This window comes from Piliocolobus tephrosceles, chromosome 2 (genome assembly GCF_002776525.5).
Source record: "Piliocolobus tephrosceles isolate RC106 chromosome 2, ASM277652v3, whole genome shotgun sequence".
NCBI classification, from domain to species: domain Eukaryota; kingdom Metazoa; phylum Chordata; class Mammalia; order Primates; family Cercopithecidae; genus Piliocolobus; species Piliocolobus tephrosceles.
In genome coordinates this window covers 105886506-105907998 of record NC_045435.1, presented here as the reverse complement: position 1 = coordinate 105907998, position 21493 = coordinate 105886506, and the positions used below count along the sequence as shown (strand labels likewise).

Sequence of the window (21493 nt, the reverse complement as noted above, 5' to 3'; positions counted from 1 at the left end):
AGTCTGATGGGCTTCCCTTTGTGGGTAACCCGACCTTTCTCTCTGGCTGCCCTTAAGATTTTTTCCTTCATTTCAACTTTGGTGAATCTGGCAATTATGTGTCTTGGAGTTGCTCTTCTGGAGGAGTATCTTTGTGGCGTTCTCTGTATTTCCTGAATTTGAATGTTGGCCTGCCCTGCTAGGTTGGGGAAGTTCTCCTGGATGATATCCTGTAGAGTGTTTTCCAATTTGGTTCCATTTTCCCCCTCACTTTCAGGCACCCCAATCAGACGTAGATTTGGTCTTTTGACATAATCCCATACTTCTTGCAGGCTTTGTTCATTTCTTTTTCTTCTTTTTTCTTTTGGTTTCTCTTCTCGCTTCATTTCATTCATTTGATCCTCAATCGCTGATACTCTTTCTTCCAGTTGATCGAGTCGGTTACTGAAGCTTGTGCATTTGTCACGTATTTCTCGTGTCATGGTTTTCATCTCTGTCATTTCGTTTATGACCTTCTCTGCATTAATTAGTCTAGCTGTCAATTCTTCCACTTTTTTTTCAAGATTTTTAGTTTCTTTGCGCTGGGTACGTAATTCCTCCTTTAGCTCTGAGAGGTTTGATGGACTGAAGCCTTCTTCTCTCATCTCATCAAAATCATTCTCTGACCAGCTTTGATCCGTTGCTGGCGATGGGCTGTGCTCCTTTGCAGGAGGAGATGCGCTCTTATTTTTTGAATTTCCAGCTTTTCTGCCCTGCTTTTTCCCCATCTTTGTGGTTTTATCTGTCACTGGTCTTTGATGATGGTGACGTACTGATGGGGTTTTGATTTAGGTGTCCTTCCTGTTTGATAGGTTTCCTTCTGACTGTCAGGACCCTCAGCTATAGGTCTGTTGGAGATTGCTTGAGGTCCACTCCAGACCCTGTTTGCCTGGGTATCAGCAGCAGAGGTTGCAGAAGATAGAATATTGCCGAACAGCGAGTGCACCTGTCTGATTCTTGCTTTGGAAGCTTCCTCTCAGGGGTGTACTCCACCCTGTGAGGTGTGGGGTGTCAGACTGCCCCTAGTGGGGGATGTCTCCCAGTTAGGCTACTCAGGGGTCAGTGACCCACTTGAGCAGGCAGACTGCCCCTTCTCAGATCTCAACCTCCGTGTTGGGAGATCCCCTGCTCTCTTCAAAGCTGTCAGACAGAGTCGTTCGCGTTTCACAGGCTTCTACTCCTTTAGCTGAGCCCTGTCCCCAGAGGCGCAGTCTACAGAGACAGGCAGGTTTCCTTGAGCTGCTGTGAGCTCCACCCAGTTCCAGCTTCCCAGCGGCTTTAGTTACCTACTTAAGCCTCAGCGATGGCGGGCGCCCCTCCCCCAGCCTCGCTGCTGCCTTGCGGTTAGATTGCCGCAGACTGCTGTGTTAGCAAGGAGAGAGGCTCCGTGGGCGTGGGACCCTCCCGGCCAGGTGTGGGATACAATCTCCGGTGTGCCGGTATTACAGCGCAGTATTGGGGTGGGAGTTACCCGATTTTCCAGGTGTTGTGTGTCTCAGTTCCCCTGGCTAGGAAAAGGGACTCCCTTCCCCCTCGCGCTTCCCAGGTGAGGCGATGCCTCGCCCTGCTTCAGCTCTCGCTGGTCGGGCTGCAGCAGCTGACCAGCACCGATTGTCCGGCACTCCCGAGTGAGATGACCCCAGTACCTCAGTTGAAAATGCAGAAATCGCCGGTCTTCTGTGTCGCTCGCGCTGGGAGATGGAGACTGAAGCTGCTCCTATTCGGCCATCTTGCTCCGCCCCCTCCCCGAAAATTGTTTATTTTTGTTTTTGGAGACAGAGCCTTGCTCTGTTGTCCAGGCTGGAGGGCAGTGGCACAGTCTTGGCTCACTGCAGTCTCTGTCTCCCAGGCTCAAGCTGTCTTCCTACCTCAGCCTCCCAAGTAGCTGGGACTACAGGCATGTGCTACTGTGCCAGCTGATTTTTGTATATTTTGTGGAGACATGGTTTGTCTTATGTTGTCCAGGCTGATCTCGAACTCATGAGCTCAAGTGATCCACCTGCCTCAGCCTCCCAAAGTGCTAGGATTATAGGTGTGAGTCACCATGACCTGCCAGAAAATCATTTTAACTTTAAAAGTTGATTTATATACTTGGAAAATTAAATTGATTTTAAATCAGAAAACTTGGTATAAACTGATTTTTAAAAATGATTTTTAAAGTGTTTAGCACACAGAACACAATTTACAACAGTAAATTGGGGTGCAAATCTGACAAGTTATTGAAAATCTGAGTATTTCAACTACATGGATTTTAGCATTTTTTCCCCCTTAAATCTTGAAGTTTAATACATGTAAATTGCGTGTTTCAGAAGAGTTTTCCTAATTATATATTGGGGCTGGGTACGGTGGCTCACGCCTGTAACCCCTTTGGGAAGTCAGTAATCCCAGCACTTTGGGAAGCCAAGGCAGGAGGATCGCCTGAGGCAAGGAGTTGGGCAGCAGAGCAAGACCCTGTCTCTACAAAAAATAAAAAATAATGACTGGTTGTGGTGACATGCATCTGTAGTCTCAGCTACGCTAGAGGCTGAGACAGGAGAATCACTTGAGCCCAGGAGTTTGATGCTGCAGTGAGCTGTGATTGCACCACTGCACTGTAGCCTGGGCAACAGAGCAAGATGTCATCTCAAAAAAAAAAAAAAAAAAAAAAGGTAGGTTTGTGTGTGTGTGTGTATGCGTGTATGCCTGCCTGTCAATTTCATGTCACTTTCAGACTAGAACTTTGTTAAAATATTAAACACTGAAGACCGTTTTTTTTTTTGTTTTTAACAGGGTATGGTTCCATTTGTATTTGTTGGCACTAAAGAAAGCATTGGAAATGTGCAAGTTCTTTTAGAGTATCATATTGCTTATCTAAAGGTTTGTATATGGTTCATACTATATTCTGATATCGTTGCTGCATTTACTACATAAATGTTGTACATTTGCTACAAATTTAAAATGTCCTCACATTAAACATTTTATATTTGAAGTAAACTTCAAATCTTTACATATTTTTGTTAATTCAGCTTCAGATTTGCCATTTTTCTACATAAGAATTTAAAAAGGCTTTTGTCATCTTAAAATGATTGGCGTTGTGTGCATAGTTGCTCTTCTTTCTGAGTTTTTATATTTCTTTCTTTCTTGTTTAAGAAATGATTACTTTCCTTTGTCTTCATGCAATTTGACTCTCAGATCACTTATCTATCTGCATGTTCATACTGGAGCCATTTAGTTTTTACTTTTGTACTTTACACACAAATAGGGTACAGAACCAGGAGTGACATTGGGATTCCTTGGTAACTTTGGCATTATGCAAATCATCTGCATCATCTCCATAGACATTATTTGATAATTTGTAACCATTGTTAACAAAATAGTCTATTTGAGTTGATACATAAAGAGCAAGGGTTTTTAGAAAAATATGACCCGTAAATTATTAAATATTTTTATTTTATTTTCTGCTCTTTCTCTTTTATTCCTGCTGTTTCTCTTTTTAAAGTATAATAATATCCTCACCTGTTCTCTGCCTCTAGTATGTTTTCCCCCCAGTCTATTGTATCATTGCTGCTGCTGCTATTTTGAGATCACTCTGATAATGTCATTTCTTTTCTTTTGAAATTCATCTTTATATGAAAAGTCACAATTAAAACTGGCATTTTGAAGCCAATGCTTTATCTTTCAGTACTCATCTTTTAACCAAGAGTTTTCTCTGGACATCTAACCTTTGCATCTCGTAATGACCTCAATTTCTGAATGACCAAGTCTAGCAGTCCTTCTAGGTCACAACTCATGTGTCACTACTTTGATAGGAAAGTAGCTTGTTAATAGTACCTTTCATAGATGCTGCCTGTATCTCATTCAGCAGTTCTAACTCCTTGAGGGCAAAATCTGGTAATATTGTATAATTGTTAGTTATTTAATAACTTATTTTAAAGCTGTTAAACATCCCCTTGACTGGGGAGAGTCCATGTTGTCTTTTATATTGTATGCCTATAGCAGCATGTTTGGCACACTCTAGGCCGTTCAGTAAATGTTGAACTGAAACAGCAAATGACCTCATCAATTCTGTTGACTAGGAACACAATGCTCTTTACTATCTACTTGCCTAAGGTCACAGTTTTGGTAAGGAGTACAGCTCTAGCTCTAGGCTTTAGGAAGACAAAAAGTTATATATAAGAAGACTTACTCGTTTTTGTTTTGATTGTAGGAAGTAGAACAGCTAAGAATGGAACGCCTACAGATTGATGAACAGCTACGACAGATTGGTATGGGTTTCAGACCTTCTTCCACCAGAGGGCCTGAAAAAGAGAAAGGATATGCCACTGATGAAAGTACCGTCTCTTCTGTACAAGGTTCTAGGTCTTATAGTGGAAGAGGCAGAGGTCGTCGGGGCCCTAATTACACCTCCGGTTATGGTAAAAAAAACTTTTTTTTATTTTTGTAGTAGTAATAATAGTAGTTATAGTTTAGGTGCTCTAACACATTTTCTTATAATTATTTCATTATCTTGGCTTTGAGGGTAGAAGGTAGTTTTGAAGGTTTGGTACATGTCTTAATAGTAGTGATGGTATACGTTAAAATGACAGTAAAATATATAAAATTTCCAAGCAGTTATGTAATGAAGCAAAGCATGTTTTTAAGTTGGTAGTTAATTGTCATGTTCATTATATTTACAAAGAATACATATGTAACTTGTTTTTCAAATACTTTGCTAGTACAGTTTTATACATTTCCCAGTAAATACCTAGTAATGGTGGTGATACTTTTAGGAATCATCTTTTGTCTACCCTCTTCAAGTAAAAAATGAAAAGTATGCGAATCACTGCCAAGGTTACATATAGCAAGTCTTTACTAGCTTTTAAAAAATATTATATTTACTCATTTGGCATATTTGAATATATTAACATCTCACATCTGGAATTATTTTGTTTAACAACATTTCACTAAAATGAAGGCTTTGAAAGCCAGAATCTAATTTAACACTTCATAAATGAACATTTTCCAAAATACATTTCACTGTGAGGATTGGGTATAACCCAGGTAGGAAGGGGACAGTGGACTGATGATAGTCAACAATTCTCTAATCCTGAATTCTCCCTTATTCTTCTTCAGCTTTGGAGTTGTTCCATTTTTCTACATTTGGACTTGGATCTTAGCAGTGACCTGATTTGTTTTTTTCCTTCGCCCATTTTCTTTCTCTTTTCCTGTTCTTTTCTTCACTCCTATACTTAATGTCTTTTGAGGAAATACAAAACATTTTCCAAAATGTAAGGCATTTAAGGAATATAGAAATAAATGCAAATTTCCTGCTTAATTGAAGGATCATGTAATGCTGACAAAGTTATATTAAACCTGAACTATCTTCAATTTGTTGTAGAGTTGTAAGTTTGTGTCCCTTCCCTTTAATATCATATCTTTATGTTCTCATTGTCTTACATATATATTTTTATTTAATGCAATATTGAAACCTAAATAGCAAAATTCTAATAAAGAAGTGTTCAGCATATAAAGGGATGAAAATTGCAAACTGTTACTATATTTCTGAAAATGTTTAATGCAAAAGACAGTTAACCAGTAATCACATAGAAATTAAATATATTCTCATTGATTTTTGAACCATACATTATTAGCACAGATAATCAGACTTATTGGATGATGAGTATGATGAATTCTTTGAATAATTTTATTAGCTTTTGTGGGAAGTCTGCTTATTGAGAGCTTACTCTGGCAAAATGCTTTTGTTGAGAGTAGATAATTTATGTGAGAGGTAGAGAAACATCTGGATTAAAGAAAGCTGTGCAAATTGTTCAGTAGATGGCACTCTTAGCTCTGAATCTTAGCGGAATTAATAACATTTTATTTCTTGAAATAGTCATCAAATCTGCGTGGGCTTGGAAAAGCAAGAAAAACCATTTGAATTTGGTTGTAGATGTTCATGTATACTTTATATGAGCGAGACTTTTAGTTGATTTTATATATATATATAATATATATATATAAAGTATGAGTACTATAGTTTTATCAGTTTAATAGGAACTATTAAGAAACATTTCCCAGTATAACATCTCCGAAGTTGGTATGTGCATTAAATTGGACATCTTACAACTTTAACAGCATTTTCTTTTTTAATGACACATAAAATAATATCTTAAAATTGATGGCCTCTTGGAGTTGATAAAACGTGATTAGTTTTAGTTATTAAGCTTAGCACAACCAACCATTGAAAATGATATAAACCATCTTCATAAGGTGATTTTAGAAGTTTGAGGGGGAAAATATGATTTTAAAATTGGTTAAAAACACGATGTCATTATGTTTTGTTACTTTTTTTTTTTTTTTTTTTGAGACGGAGTTTCGCTCTTGTTGCCCAGGCTGGAGTGCAGGGGTGCGATCTCGGCTCACCGCAACCACTGCCTTCTGGGTTCAAGTGATCCTCCTGCTTCAGTCTCCTGAGTAGCTGGGATTACAGGCATGCACCACCATGCCCAGCTGATTTTGTATTTTTAGTAGAGACAGGGTTTCTCCATGTTGGTCAGGCTGGTCTCAATCTCCCGACCTCAGGTGATCTGCCCACCGTGCCTCCCAAAGTGCTGGGATTACAGGCATGAGCCACCATGCCTAGCCTGGTGTCGTTACTTTTAAAGCTTGTCTAAAAAGACTTTGCATCCCCAACTTGTATTTTACAAAATTAAGGGGTTGGAATAAATGGTTTCCCTGATTTCAAGAGTATTTGTTTTCAATTGCAGTAATAAATTATCACAAACTTAGAGGCTTGAACCACAGAAACTTACTACCTTATAGTTCTGTTGGCCAGAAGGCTGACATGGGTCTCACTGGGCTAAAATCTTGTCAGCTGGGCTACGTTTCTTTCTGGAAGGTCTGGTGGGATTCCCCTTTTGGTAGTTGAGAAAGTTTCTCTACTTTTAAAGACCCAGTGAGATTAGTTTGGACCCACCTGGATAATCCAGGATAGTCTCTCTATCTCAGGGTCCTTAACCTTAGTCACATTTGCAGAGTCCTTTTTGCTATCACAGAAACATTTCATATGAATTATTAAGAATTATTTAATATGAATAATGTTGAACACTAGCCAATTCATTAAAATTTTGGGGGTTATGGCCTCAGTATCTGTTTTACCTGCTGAAATCTATGATTTAGACATTCCCTCTAAGTATCTTGAATACTATATGTAGGTTACATTTAAGGAAGACTTTACTTGCTGTGACACGGGGTTAGATAAATACTACTCTGGATTTCTAAGGATACTTCAATAGGAACTTTTGAGAGAGTCTTCAAAATGAAGTATTCTTTATTTGCCCTGAATTTTGGCAATGGTTTCAGATAGGGTATATGTGTATAAATAAATTCAGAAGTTCTTAAACGTTCTGAAAGGTTTTTTTTTTTTTCACTATTCAAGGAGAGATAAATTGCCTTCATTGCAACTTTTATGACATCATGTTAATAAAGTGCTTTTTGTCATTTGGTGAAATAAATGTTAGGGGAGATTAATTCCCTTCCCCGAGATTCTAATCCCAACAAAGAATTGAAAGTGAGTAATAGAAATTTGATGTATTCTTTGAAAATACACATATCCAACTAATTACCTGTTTTTATAATTGACTAGTTACATCTGTTGTTAACAACATGTGGAGAAAAGGTAGGCATCCTAGACTTACCTTTAAAGGAGAAAGGAAGTGAGTAGGCACCTTCATGTATAAAATTGCATATACATATATACATATACCTTCATGTATAAAACTTTACATTTTATTCCCTGCACCTTAATACTTAAAACTTTTTATGTCCGAAGAGCTCATTTTTTCCTCAAATGATTGCAGAGTTTAAATATAGGGAACTTCAAGGTATTTCATGACATCATTCTTGTCTGATAATTTAGCAAATGAACTTCAAAATAATGTAGCAAATAATTTGGTTGAGAAAATTGTTATACACTCTGCTAGGCATTTGAGGACATGTAAGATGGAGTTCCACCCTTTATCATAGACCAATTTTGAAGTAATTCCAAAGGAGGAAAAAATAACAGCATAGTCTTATGATAAATATGGGGTGATTTTAGGATAACAAAAAATGGGGAGATACCTGTTTTAGTTGCAGTGGTCTGGAGTTAGAAATTGAACTAGGCTCTGAAGGAGATATATTTGGTCATATAAGAGGGAAAGAGGAAGTGGCATCCCAGAACTAACAAGTAGAAATGAATATGATAGTGATTGAGTCATACGTATCTGACAGTTTAGTTACAGTAATCATTAAATAATGATACTGTAGGTTTCTGATGATCTCTTTGTAGTGTTTAAATAAATTTTTGAAAGGTCACCATTACAATAGTTGCAGTGTTAGAAATGGTCTGTAAACTTTTAAAGGCATGCTGAGTATTTGTCTCACTGGTCATGGCTTTAGTTCTGTTGTCAGGTGAGAGACCTTCTGTTTCAGAGAAACCTTAAATTCTGTTTAGTTGTTGCACATACTAGGTTGGTGCAAAAGTAATTGCGGTTTTTGCCATTAAAAGTAAAAGTAAAAAAAACAAAAAGTAAAAGTAATTTTAGGGCAGAAACCACAAGTTAAGATGTTAGTAAAGCATGCTATCATTTTATATACAACCTACTGGAAAAATTATGATAAGCTGGAAGCTTATAATAAAGATGCCATCAATTATAAGAAATATCTTGATTTCAGAGATGTTAACATGTGAAAAGTATACCCTAGAATCAATGAAATGATGGTGAAATAACACTATACAGTTGAACTATTCATTTTTCTAAATATGATTAATTTACTGAAATATTGGATAGAAGTTATTTTTATTGTATGAATAATTTAGGTTATTAAAACCCAAATGAGCAGAAACATTTGACTATCCATATTAAGTACATTTTAATATTGATATATGATGGATGTTCTGTATGTTTTTTGTTTTTTTTTTTTTTTTTTGTGCCCAAACCCAGGAATTAATGTTATGTGTATTTTCTGTAATTTTTCTGTTAACTGCATTTCTGCACATCAGTTTTTTTTAACTTCCATGACTTTATATTTCCTGGATATTGTCCTTTTTTGCTGATGGGATGGTCACACACCTTTGACTATATTACATGACATAGCCCATCTTAGACTGTAGTGAGGGATTCTTCTGGTTTTGAAGAAGTGAGCGGCCTTCTGCACATCAGTTTATTTTTTAATCTGTATTAAGTAATAGATACTATACTATATTAATAGTATTATAATATTTGATTATTCCTTAGTACATTTCAGATTGATTTTAACTTTCATGGATCTTTCTTTGAAGCAGCCAAACAGTATTGCTTATTTAAACAATTTGTAGGAAATAATTTTGAACATTTTAAAAGCCTCTTTTTATAGAAATCTAATTGGTTTATGTTCTTTTCTTTTCCAAGGTACAAATTCTGAGCTGTCTAACCCCTCTGAAACGGAATCTGAGCGTAAAGACGAGCTGAGTGATTGGTCATTGGCAGGAGAAGATGATCGAGACAGCCGACATCAGCGTGACAGCAGGAGACGCCCAGGAGGGAGAGGCAGAAGTGTTTCAGGGGGTCGAGGTCGTGGTGGACCACGTGGTGGCAAATCCTCCATCAGTTCTGGTAGTCTTTTCTATACTCTGTCAGCATCCTTTCTTTGTAAACAGTATAATTTTACACAAGTTAGTTCCTCTCCCAGGGCCATCCATTTTTGGAAGTTTCTCTTTCTACTCATTGTCTTAGAGAAGGTAGTAGATCATATAGAGTATCAGGAAAAGCCCTTGTAGAGTGTTTTTCAGTGAAGGTTTACTTAGAATATTCTGGTCACAACTTTAGTTGACAGCTTTTCTTTATATTATGAGGGTCAGATGTTTATCTCTTCAGGTTTGGGAGGCTTATTTAATTAGAAATTTTTTGTTTTCCCTAGAATTTTTGGGTTATGTGTTTTTGTTTGCCAGACAGACCCAGAGATTTCTAATGCACGGAGAGATGTCAGTACTTTTCTATACTTAGTATTGAAAACTAAGTGAAGAGCGTTCTTAGCTATACTATATAGTACTTTGGGAACAGGGAAAAATTGTGGAATTAACTAACTTCTTTAATCGTTTGAGGAATTGTGCTGTTAAGGAGTGTTTGGATGACTAAAGATTTGAGGGTGTAAGAAACATTTTACTTAATTCTGTCTTCTAAAATTTTTTTATGCTTTACATTAAGTTGTAGGAGTTTCCAGAATATTCTTGGTTAGCATAACGGGCTAGGGGGATAATTGCCAGGGATACATAGACTATTAAGGATATAACTTTAACATATCATTATGGTATACCACTTTAAGAAACCCACACTTTCCTTAATGTTATACCCATGAAAACTTATGTAGTATTTTAATATTATAGAAAGTGTGTGTAGATACATTAAATAAGATGCCAACTGTGCTTACAAATTACAAAAACTGGAACAAATCAGGGCAAAAATTAGGAACTTGTTCTTTGTTTGTTTAGGTTTTCTCGCTTTCCACAGTAATATTCTTTGAGCCCTAATAAACTTATAGGCTTTCAGGAAAATAGCTTTTATATTTTAGTACACTGTGAACAGTTACCAAGATGATTAAAATTACAGTATATTGAACTGAAAAATAAATGTACTTGACCTAGTGTTTTATGATTAATGAATACGCTTAGTGTCTTTTGCAAAGATGGTTAGCTTGCTAGCTGTTACCAAAGGAATCTTAGGAAAAATCGGAATTAGGTGAATTTCTGCTATAAATTTGATTGTTGGAGGTAATAAATGCACATAGGTAAGACGGGTATTTTTCTTATGAATTATACCATAACAGTTTTTCCTTTTCTACCTTCACACGTTGTTTCTAAAGATGGAGTACTAGTCAGCATTTGTTTCAACATTTTCCTTTCATAACCAGTTAGAAGTTCAACCTTATTTAATTGGCTGCTTTGTTTCAACTTGTTTTGATTGCTTCAGTTCATAGTTACAGATTTCTATTATGTCATGGAATATAGGTATTGAGTATTATTTGGGAAATAGTCTATCAACATCAACACAAGAAAGCTGCAGTCATTTTGAAATCAGTTACGGGGACAAAAGCTCTTTCTTATAATTATTTCTTAACAGCCGAATATTTATTTCTTTTCACCTTTGTTTTTCTAGCCTCTGGGCAGGATAATCTTGAAATGTGAATGCCAGAATTAGCATGTAATACACTATTTTCTAATGTATATTTTAAAAACAAGGCACAGGAAATGTTAGGAAGCCAAGATGTCTGCTCACTTTCTGCTTTAATTTTTCATAACCACTTAAAGTTTTATCATATTTAATTATCTTTGTTATTTTCCAGGTAAATAATTTTGAAAACATTTTATTTGAAGACAGTGCATTTTTATTGGGGGAGATTGAAGTTTATCATTAATTGATATAGTTCAATATAGATCAAACATTCATAATTGCAGTTCTCTTAAACGAATATTTCTTGCCTCTGACATGAATATAGTGCTCAAAGATCCAGACAGCAATCCATACAGCTTACTTGATAATACAGAATCAGATCAGACTGCAGACACTGATGCCAGCGAATCTCATCACAGTACTAACCGTCGTAGGCGGTCTCGTAGACGAAGGACTGATGAAGATGCTGTTCTGATGGATGGAATGACTGAATCTGATACAGCTTCAGTTAATGAAAATGGGCTAGGTATGTAAGCACTTAGGGAAAAGAAATATATATATATACATATATATATATATAAAAATTGTATACTATTGTTAGTGTATGAAGCTTTTTTCAAAGAAAGTATGCAATTCAAAAATTGATTTTTTCTTAGTGTTTACTTTGAACAAGGTAGATAGCTTTTTGTCTGTCTTAAATGTGTAGTTCTCAGATTTGTTATAGCCAAATTATTTGAAACTTGGAGGGTTAAAGTGCCCTTTGATGCCATTAAATCAGTACGGCAAGGTACTTAGTGCTTTTATTGTCCCCAAGCTAAAATCAGGCTTTCATCTTACCTCTTTTAAAATAATTATAAATGACACTGGTAAAGGTATATATATCAAGAGTAGGCATTAATTTTCAAGGGCTAAAATGTCGTTAACTTCGGTATAAACCAAACTGTACTAGAGAGGAAAACTGTGTCCCTGAATGATGGCAGTTTAAGTCTGAGAGTTTTACTGTGAGTTAAAACCCTCTGAATTTCCAGATGATAATTCCATTTTTAATCCATTTGGAATGCTGAAAGCCACAAAAATGTATTTCCTGTCAGTAAACATTTGTTGTTTTATTTTTGGTGTTTAATTAAAAGTTTATTTTTACCCTTTAAATCTTTGAAGTAAAGGTTTTTTTGGTTTTTTTGTTTGTTTGTTTTTGTCAGCATAGTTCATGGTAAACTTTGCAATTACAGATGATAGTGAAAAAAAACCCCAGCGACGCAATCGTAGCCGCAGGCGTCGCTTCAGGGGTCAGGCAGAAGATAGACAGCCAGGTAACTTGAGTGGACCTGTTGACAACATCAGGTTACAAGCATGAAAAAAAGGTCATATGTCTGCTTTCTAAATATATTATACTTACATGTACACATGTGTGCATATACATTCAAAATTTGCATTGCATAAATTGTTTATTCAACTAATAAGACTACTACTATTAAGAAAATGCATTCTTCCTTCACAGTGTGTTAGTAACTTGTCTAATTGAACTAATGTTGTGTCCTAATTGTTTACATGGAAATACTGTTGAGAAGACCATTTTGTTCACTTGCTGGTTTCTTCACACTTGAGATGGGGCCTGCCATCCCAGGGACTATGTTGTAGATTGTGATTGAGGTTGATTGGCAAAACTGGGCAGCTTTTGCATGGTGCCTGCTTACTGTATCTGAATTCAGCACCTCATTTTTGTGGGAGTTGTAATACCCACAATTTAAAAAAGTATAAAAAAGAAAAATATTTGAAGGTGTCTTTAACCTAATACGAGGAATGCATGTTATGTTTTTTGTTTGTTTATTGTAGTGTGATGCCTTTTCCCTTACACCCACTAACTATTCAAATTAATAGTACTTACTTTTAGAATGTTTATTTTATGTAGTCATTAATTCTTAGTAACTTCAAAGAAAGTTGTTTGCTGTGTCTATTATTTTGAACATAATTCCATTTCCTATGTACAGAGAATCACATGTATATTCACAATGAAGCAATTGTGTGCACCAGAAATAAACCCCTTTCAAACTAATCAGTTTTTGCATTCTTTCCAAAACCAGTTCTTTCATGTGTTTTCCCCAAATAAAGAATGTAAATTCTGGCATCTTTACTACTTCAAATTTAGTGGTTTTAGAGACATTTGGGAAAACTGGTTAAGAGAATTCGTTTCCATCCCTAAAAGTTCATGTTTTAAAGATAGTTGGAAAATTTTAGAGCAATTAAATATTGTCAAAAAATTGAAAGTGTCCAGAAAATATTTGTTTTCCTTCCCCTTCTTTCCTCCCCTCTTTTAATGTTGGAAATATATTTTAGGGCTGAGCGCAGTGGCTCATACCTGTAATCCCAGCACTTTGGGGGGCCAGGTGGCAGGATTGCTTGAGCCCAAGAGTTTGAGACCAGCTTGGGCAGTGGGATCCTGTCTAGAGAAAATACAAAAATTAGCTGGATGTGCTAGTGTGCACCTGTAGTCCCAGCTACTCTGGAGGCTGAGGCGGGAGAATCACTTTAGCCTGGGAGGTTGAGGCCGCAGTGAAGGGTGATCGTGCCACTGCACTCTAGCCTGGGTGACAGAGTGTGACCCTGTCTCAAAAAAAAAGAAGTGTTTTAGATGAAGAGATTATTTCATTTTTTGAAGGTGGTACGGCGGTGATACATCTTCTGGCCCTACTGTAAACAAGAAAATTCAGGCTATCAGTATGAATGTAACAATATATTACAGCATTTATTAACTAGATACATGCTGCTTTATTAGCAAGTCAGTAGGCATAAAAGGAGTAACAGTGGGGTTTGTTGGAGAAGAGGCAAAAATTTCTGTATGATATTAATTGCAACTTGAGTAGTTTGGAGGCTTCAACAGTTTGACAATGATTTCTGTTCCATACTGCATCTATTCCTGTTTTACTTCTTCTTTGGGATTACTACTTCCCTCTTTTAAAACTTCTTGCATTTCCTAGCTTGCTGCTTCTCCCAAAAGATAGGGTGGGTGAAACAAGCACAAAATTGTTACCTTTGATCCTGGTAGCAGTTCTAGGAGGCAGCCTCCATCTAAAGTTAACATCAACATTCTCTTTAAAACACTCATTTAATTTGATCTCATCTGCTCAAAATTTCTTGCTGCTCTTCGTGTAAATTAAGCAGTGAATATTCTTTACCATTCTTAGAATGTGACAGTACACACTGGTGTCCAGTTGATTAACTTGGATCCCTTAGAGGAAATTCTAGAGTCCATGTCATTACACAAATTGCCTGTATTTTTTCTAGATATTGTTATTAATCTGTATTGGATTTTTAAGGGGCTTTGTATTATAAGGACTGGCTATGAATAGGTTTTTATTTGAATTAACAGAGGTTTCTTTTGGCTTCCTTTTATTTAGGAAGGGGTACCCCAGCTAAGTGCTTGCTAATTTAGTTGAAAACTATATCAAAATATATTATTCTATCTCTGTACACAGTGGATGAAAGGTTCTAGGAATTGTTTCAACATGTGTTAGGTTGGTGTAGTTTTTGCACCCATCCCAAAATGGTGAAAACCACTATTACTTTTGCACCAACGTAATTTAGCAGCAGGGTTTCCAGTTAGATGTTTAGGTGTCACTGAGGGCCGAACTTGGAAACAGTGCATTCGCTATGCTGTTCCCCACACTGGCTAGAATTGTTCTTGTAATACGTTTGCTGCCATGTATATAAACATAATAAAGTGGATTATGACAATAGCCCTTTTCCCAATATTGTAAACTCTTTTTAATGTAGTTATAAATATATTAGCAATGAATTTAATTTAAAAAGCCTCGAGATGAGCATACTGAGTTTCTTACAGTTTGGAAGGAAAGAGGTAGTTTCAGATTTGAAACATCTTTAGTGGTTTTCTAGTAAATGATATATGTAAGTTCTGAAATAGGTTGTTCCTTTGTGGTTTTAAAAGATATACATAATAGTTCTAGGAAGTTCTTGGATCTTATGACAGTGTTAGCATGTTAATTCATAATTAAGAAACATGAATTGTAAATACTATCCAGCTTTTTATCATACCAGAATGATTTAGTTGTTTTCATAGAATTTATACTTTATGTACCAATTCTTCCCATACCTAGTGACTTTAAATAAATAATTTAAAATTTACCGGAGTTTTCATTCTTTACATAATTAACTTGTTCCCATAATTTAAAATATATATTGTGCTTTTACATATCAGGGATTTTCTAAAACAGTTTGTGATAGAAAATAATTACTTGAAAGAAAAAAGGGTAGTTCTTTTGATATTTCTTAAAATCAGTGAATTCTAAGTTTCAATTCTTTTTTTTTTTTTTGAAACAGTTTCACTCTTGTTTCCCAGGCTGGAGTGCAGTGGCACAATCTCAGCTCATTGCACCCTCCACCTCCCAGGTTCAAGCAATGCTCTTTCCTCAGCCTCCTAGGTAGCTGGAATTACAGGCTGTGCCACCACGCCTGGCTAATTTTGCATTTTTAGTAGATGGGTTTTCACCATGTTGGTCTTGAACTCCTGACCTCAGGTGACCCACCCACCTTGCCTCCCAAAGTGCTGGGTTTACAGTTGTGAGCCACCATGCCCAGCCCTAAGTTTCAGTTCTTGAGTGTTGATGTATAAAGTGAGTCAGTCTACATACTGTAGAACATAGGTAATTTGTTGAAGTTGGGTTGACGGTAGGGTGTTAGTTTCGTTTAGTCTTTTTCCTAATTCACTACTGCTACTTCTTTGCAAATACACATTTAAGATAGTCCCTACCAAGATTGGCAAAGGGGTGTGGGAGGGGTGTCACTGAATACACTCTGGACCTTTTCCTAGTCTGATCAATGTCCACATTTTTAGGATGGTGGTCTGTCATCTTTAGTTTGCTTGTAGTTTCTTATTTTAATCACTCAGAATAGTTTCTAGTGTGAAACGTTGAAACAAAGCCATCGGATAAACCACACTTGGATATCTTAATTGTGCTTTAAAAAAAAAAAAAATTGAGTAAATATTTTTGTATCTGATGAAATTTTCAAATTTAAGTATATTATACTATGATTTGGATCAAATTTGCCCCATTTCCCCCCACTGACAATTGTAAACACTGGGCTTAGAACACTGCTTTTGTATTTCCTTTTACTGGTTGTGGGTTTCTCTAACTTTGTTCCACAACCTTAGGGTCAACCAGAAGCAAATAGCTGGATTCTTGGGAAAGAGGAATTTAATCTAGATTTCCTCAATCTCAAGCTTGAAATTTTCTTCAGCACAAAAAACCCAGGCAGATTTTTAAAGCTTTGTTTTTGGTTGGAGGTGATACCCAGCTTAAGAAAATTTTGACACTGGGTGACCCACCACTAGTTTAATAGTGAAATTACCCTTTATCCATAAATAAACTTTAGAAATATTTTTTCAACACCTGTAATTTTTTTCTCATCTTTAACAGTCACAGTTGCAGATTATATTTCTAGAGCTGAGTCTCAGAGCAGACAAAGAAACCTCCCAAGGGAAACTTTGGCTAAAAACAAGAAAGAAATGGTAAGGAGAATTTAACCTGTAGGTTTTTGTTGTTTTTTTTAATTTTTGGTATGGTTTAGCTTTATTTTTTTACTACTTTTACTGTGTGATCACTTGTTTCCACAAATAGACAATACTATTTTACTTAAAGACTCTTGAATATGTTCTTGGCCCCAGATAACTAAAGATATGCATGCTTGAGCCTGAAATGCTTTTTAGTTAGAGCTCCAAATAGCATTTATAAAATTCAATCTGCCCAAAGATACTGGGCATAGAGACTGTTGCCTAATTCAGGAGCAATAGGCTATATATCTCTTCTCATTGATGGATATAGACCTTTTAAATTTTAGTTCTTTTAAATGCTTTACGGTATTTGATATGTAAATTTGATTTTTCAAAAGAAGGTGAGTAAAGTAGGTGATTATTTAAATGTTTAATATTAAGTGTTGATGTCATTTTCATGGTGAGCTTTCCAGTGTTTTAAAATTAGGTGCAGTTTTCATTAGTTCAGATGTTTTGTGTGGTTTGGGCACTGCTAGGTACTAGAGATACAAAGTTGAAAGACCCATACAGTGAAATACTTTGGTATTTGTTTTGAATTTTAGAGACGTTTTAATACTTTGATCCATTGTGGCATATGAAACTGAAAATTTTCATTAGCTAATTAATGTTTATGTAGCTATTTTCCTCCTCAGCTATAGAATTCATTTATAAAGAAGTTGAAAAAGTTGTCTCCCTTTGGCAGGCAAAAGATGTGATTGAAGAGCATGGTCCTTCAGAAAAGGCAATAAACGGCCCAACTAGTGCTTCTGGCGATGACATTTCTAAGCTGCAGCGTACTCCAGGAGAAGAAAAGATTAATACCTTAAAAGAAGAAAACACTCAAGAAGCAGCAGTCCTGAATGGTGTTTCATAAACTGAAGAAGTTCCTAGTTTACAGTTCTTTTACATTACATTTACAATAGTGCTTGTACAAGCTTGCCAAAGATAGAATATGGATCGCCAGTCTTTACATCGCACTTTCAGTTCCTCCATTTGGAATTCAAAAAGGGGAGGGATCCTGAAGAAATCATATGTTAAACATACTTTGACACCTACTGTGTTATAAAATATATCATCAGATGTGCCTTGAGAATAGTATATGTAACATTAAAAAAAGTTGCTGGCTATAGGAAATGTTATTTTGTTTTCAAAATATGGCAGAGATGGGGGGTGGTGGGTGGGGTGGGATCCCTAACGTAATATTCTTTATGAAAGCATTAGCTGCTTTTGTTACATTTTTAATATGCAACCACTTCTTCACCTGAGGAAAACTAGAATGAAATGCAGTCTAAAATATTTTGCACTGAATTGTAATTTCTTCATTAGTTTAGTCTGGAAACTGGTCTGTTTTAATGTGTTTTTTAAATGCTGTATGTAGAGGAAAATCTGCAGACCACTGGAATACATTTGTTAAACTCTCATCTGCAGGGACACTGGGCGATACTTGGCAGTGACTGTTCTACCTTGAGGCTTTGTTTGGTTTATTTATTTAAGTGTACAGTATTTAAAAATCAAACATAGCTTTAGTTAAAACACTAAGCTGAATTAGTCATGTCCATTCAGACATAACCTGAACTACTGAAAAGATCAATTTCCAGAAAGTTTATTCTGTATAAACTACATGTTAGTCTTCAGTAGAGTATCTTTTTTTTTTTTCCTTTTTTTTTTAATTTCGGTTGTTTGATGTGCAATATGTTTTTGTATGCAGGTAGTAAATAAACTTTGATCTTCCATTTGCTGAATTTTTTTAACTTTCTACTTTTTACACCAGTTGTTGCAAAGTAGTTGGAGCTATTTATAGGCTTAGGATAGTATACTTTGCTTTTTTAAAAGCAGTTATACTTGCTCGTAAATAGCATTAAAATGTCACCTGGCCATTTAATCATTTTGTAACGAATCCTCTGAAATCTTAACACAAGTTTAGGCTGTTAATTATAGGTAATTAATAATACATGTGATAATTAGGAAAAAAAAACCTAACAAAATTCTAATCAAAGGCAACTTTGGAAGACAGTGGGGGATAGAAGGTATGACAGGCAACTTTTAAATAATAGGCCAGTGTTTTGCTTCTTGATTCTCAAATTACTTTGAAGGCTCTCATACCAGTGACTAAAAATCAGTTATTAAACTTTATATGTTTTAGCCAGAGCTTAATTTTTATGAAGATAAAGACATGAAGTTTAACAGTGGTATAACAATTAGTATAGCTAATTGTGAGGTCAAGTCAATTGTTAGAAGGCTTTGTTCCACAATATTATATAGACCACTGAACAAAGAATGACAGCCCTTTGCATCATTTGGCATATGAAAGTTTTTTGTGTGCATAGTTTAATTTTTTATGTGCATAAAAATGTGATTTTATATGATCTGAAGGATAATGCAGGATACAGTTTAAAATGTAAAATTTGCCAGGTCAGTATGTATAACCCTAGCCCTCAAATTAATTATAATTAAGGTTAAAATGTGCTGGTATTAAGTGCTTTTTCCTGAGGCCTTCTGATTGGTTCCTGGTAACAGAATTTTAAAGGTAGGTGTGAGTAGTGCAACTCTTGTCCTTTATATATAAAAGGTATCAAGTAATCATGTCCTGATTTTAAAAAAATTACCCACAAATGTCTTTTTTAAATCGATCAAAGTTAGAAACAGTTTAAATAGTCTCAGTTCTTACATAATTGGGTTAAAAATTATAAGGTGTTAGAGGAACTTTAATGCCAAATTGGCAAATTGGTAAAGAAAAAAATGATTTTTCATTCTCTCCCATGTAGAATAGTCAGATACACTAAAATCCATTTTCCATAAAGATTGTTTCAATGGGAATGGAAGAAACAAAATCTTGAGAGTATAGCTGAACCAGTTCTTCATACTAGCAATAAATAACCACACTAAGTTCATTATTTTACAAATGACTAAACCCAGTGTCTTGTCCTTTAAAAAATATAGGTACTGCAGAATTGATAAACATGCATTTGTTTTTTTAAAGAGAGCCCACTCCCCAAATGGTAGCCATTAATTCAGGTAGTCTTCTAAATGTATTTGAGAGGGGTCCATCTTTTGGCTGCTATCCTAGTTAGATGAGATGTTGCTATGGGAAGAACTTGCCAGTATACACTAAACAGACACTTAAGCAAAAGATACATTCTGGAGCCAGGCGCAGTAGCTCATGCCTTTGGTTCTAGCTACTTGAGCCTGAGGTGGGAGCATCATTTGAGCTCAGTTCTGCGCCAGTGAGACCCTCTTTAAAGAGAAGGAAAAAAGGTATTCTGGAAGGTCTTGTGCAGTTCCAACAATGTTTCAGCATATATATATATATATGAATTCATACGATACCTGAACGGAATCACGAAATAACAGCTGAGATTATAGGGTAGCAAAAATGACCTGCTTTTCCTGAAGCTTTGGGAGGCCTAGGATTCCTAGTTTAGGCATCACGATCTTTGTTAAGCTTTAAAGGGGGCTAAAACTTGTGCAAAATGGTGTCTCTGGTAACACTTCAGACATAATTGGCAAAAGTATAATAGGAATGCACAAACCTTTAGTTTGAAATAATCGTGTATTTTAATGTGGAATTGGAAGCAACACATCAAACTGGTGAGTTCATAGAAACTTACCTGAGATGCTGCTGGGTTCCACTGCCGTTGTGTTAAGTCACGTATTTTTGTAGCTGCTGTTAGCTGTGTCTAGTGTTTTGTAACCTAAGGAGGGTCTTATAAAAGTTGGTATGTTAACTAAATCTTGGATTGGGAAATAGTACCATTTGTATCCTCTGCAAACAGATTTATGCTTTTGAGGCTCAAACCAACTAGTGTTCTCATAGGCTGTTGCCTAAGGACAGATAAAAATGGAAAACAGGCTATGTCCAGCGACAGATGATTGGTGGTTAAGAATAGCAGTAAAGGAAAATTACACCCGGATTTTCTTCTGTAAGGTTTCAAGGAACTTGGATTTGAACTGAATCTACTGTTTTGGAAAAAACTCCCAACAAAAAGGATGTTTGTTATTGTCTCAGTCTTCGTCTTTGCTACACGATTTGGATCCCTTATGCTTTTTCATAAGAATATCTGTTTGCTATAGTGAATTTGGTAGCCCCCCCCCTTTTTTAAATTTTAGTTCTTTATTAGAACGTGTACTTGAATGGACTACAGTTGCTCATAACCCATGTTAATCTTTGATAGTATTTGGGGTTTTATTTCAGGAGCTTTTGCAATAAAGCAGGAACTGCAGTCTGCTTAAAGTCAGACTGTAGCAAGTGGTGTTAACTTAAAACTGATTTAAGTCCATTACATTGAACAGTAGGAAATCACTTTTGTAAGGGTCAAAAATGATCAACTATTAACAGTTTCTTCAACCTAATTACAAATTTTTTAAAAGTTTATCAGTATATCACTTCAGATTCATCTGTATCTTCTGTACTAGTATTTCCAGTACTGAGGTAAGGTACACAATTCCCCTGGAAAAACTATACTCTAGTTTTGTAAGATGATTTCCCAGTCCATTTGCTTGTTTCTTCCTTTGATAATTCAAAGAGATGCTTTAGGTGACGGTACAGAATTAGAAGCCGCTATTTTAGCTCTATAAACTTTTTCTCTATGGTTTCAGTTTTATGCAACCAGAGAGGGCTGGATGAGTTGGTATCTTTAAGGCCCTTCCAATGGTAATTTGAGTCTAGTAACATGTCAGACCCTGGGCAACACCTAACCAAATGCCCAAGTATTCTCATAAGGAGTATGCCAAACTTAAGTGGTGTTTGTTTTACGTATGTATCCATCCCAGACATTTTGAAATA

General features: G+C 35.9%; 1 protein-coding gene across 5 annotated transcripts in view; it reads left to right on the top strand.

Moving 5' to 3' along the window:
- The window catches only part of FXR1 (FMR1 autosomal homolog 1), a 71048-nt gene extending 50103 nt beyond the window's left edge, over positions 1–20945 (top strand). The window contains exons 11-18 of one of the 5 annotated variants that reach the window (XM_023187664.1): positions 2788–2874; positions 4205–4262; positions 4350–4412; positions 9408–9611; positions 11491–11691; positions 12395–12475; positions 16598–16689; positions 17414–20945. In XM_023187664.1, the coding sequence (XP_023043432.1) occupies positions 2788–2874; positions 4205–4262; positions 4350–4412; positions 9408–9611; positions 11491–11691; positions 12395–12475; positions 16598–16689; positions 17414–17584 (957 nt within the window). In that variant the 3' untranslated portion in view covers positions 17585–20945. Of the gene's footprint in view, positions 1–2787; positions 2875–4204; positions 4413–9407; positions 9612–11490; positions 11692–12394; positions 12476–16597; positions 16690–17413 lie in introns of all 5 variants that reach the window. The other 4 variants (XM_023187661.2, XM_023187660.1, XM_023187663.2 and 1 more) reach the window with 4 other exon arrangements.
- Positions 20946–21493: the final 548 nt, after the last annotated feature.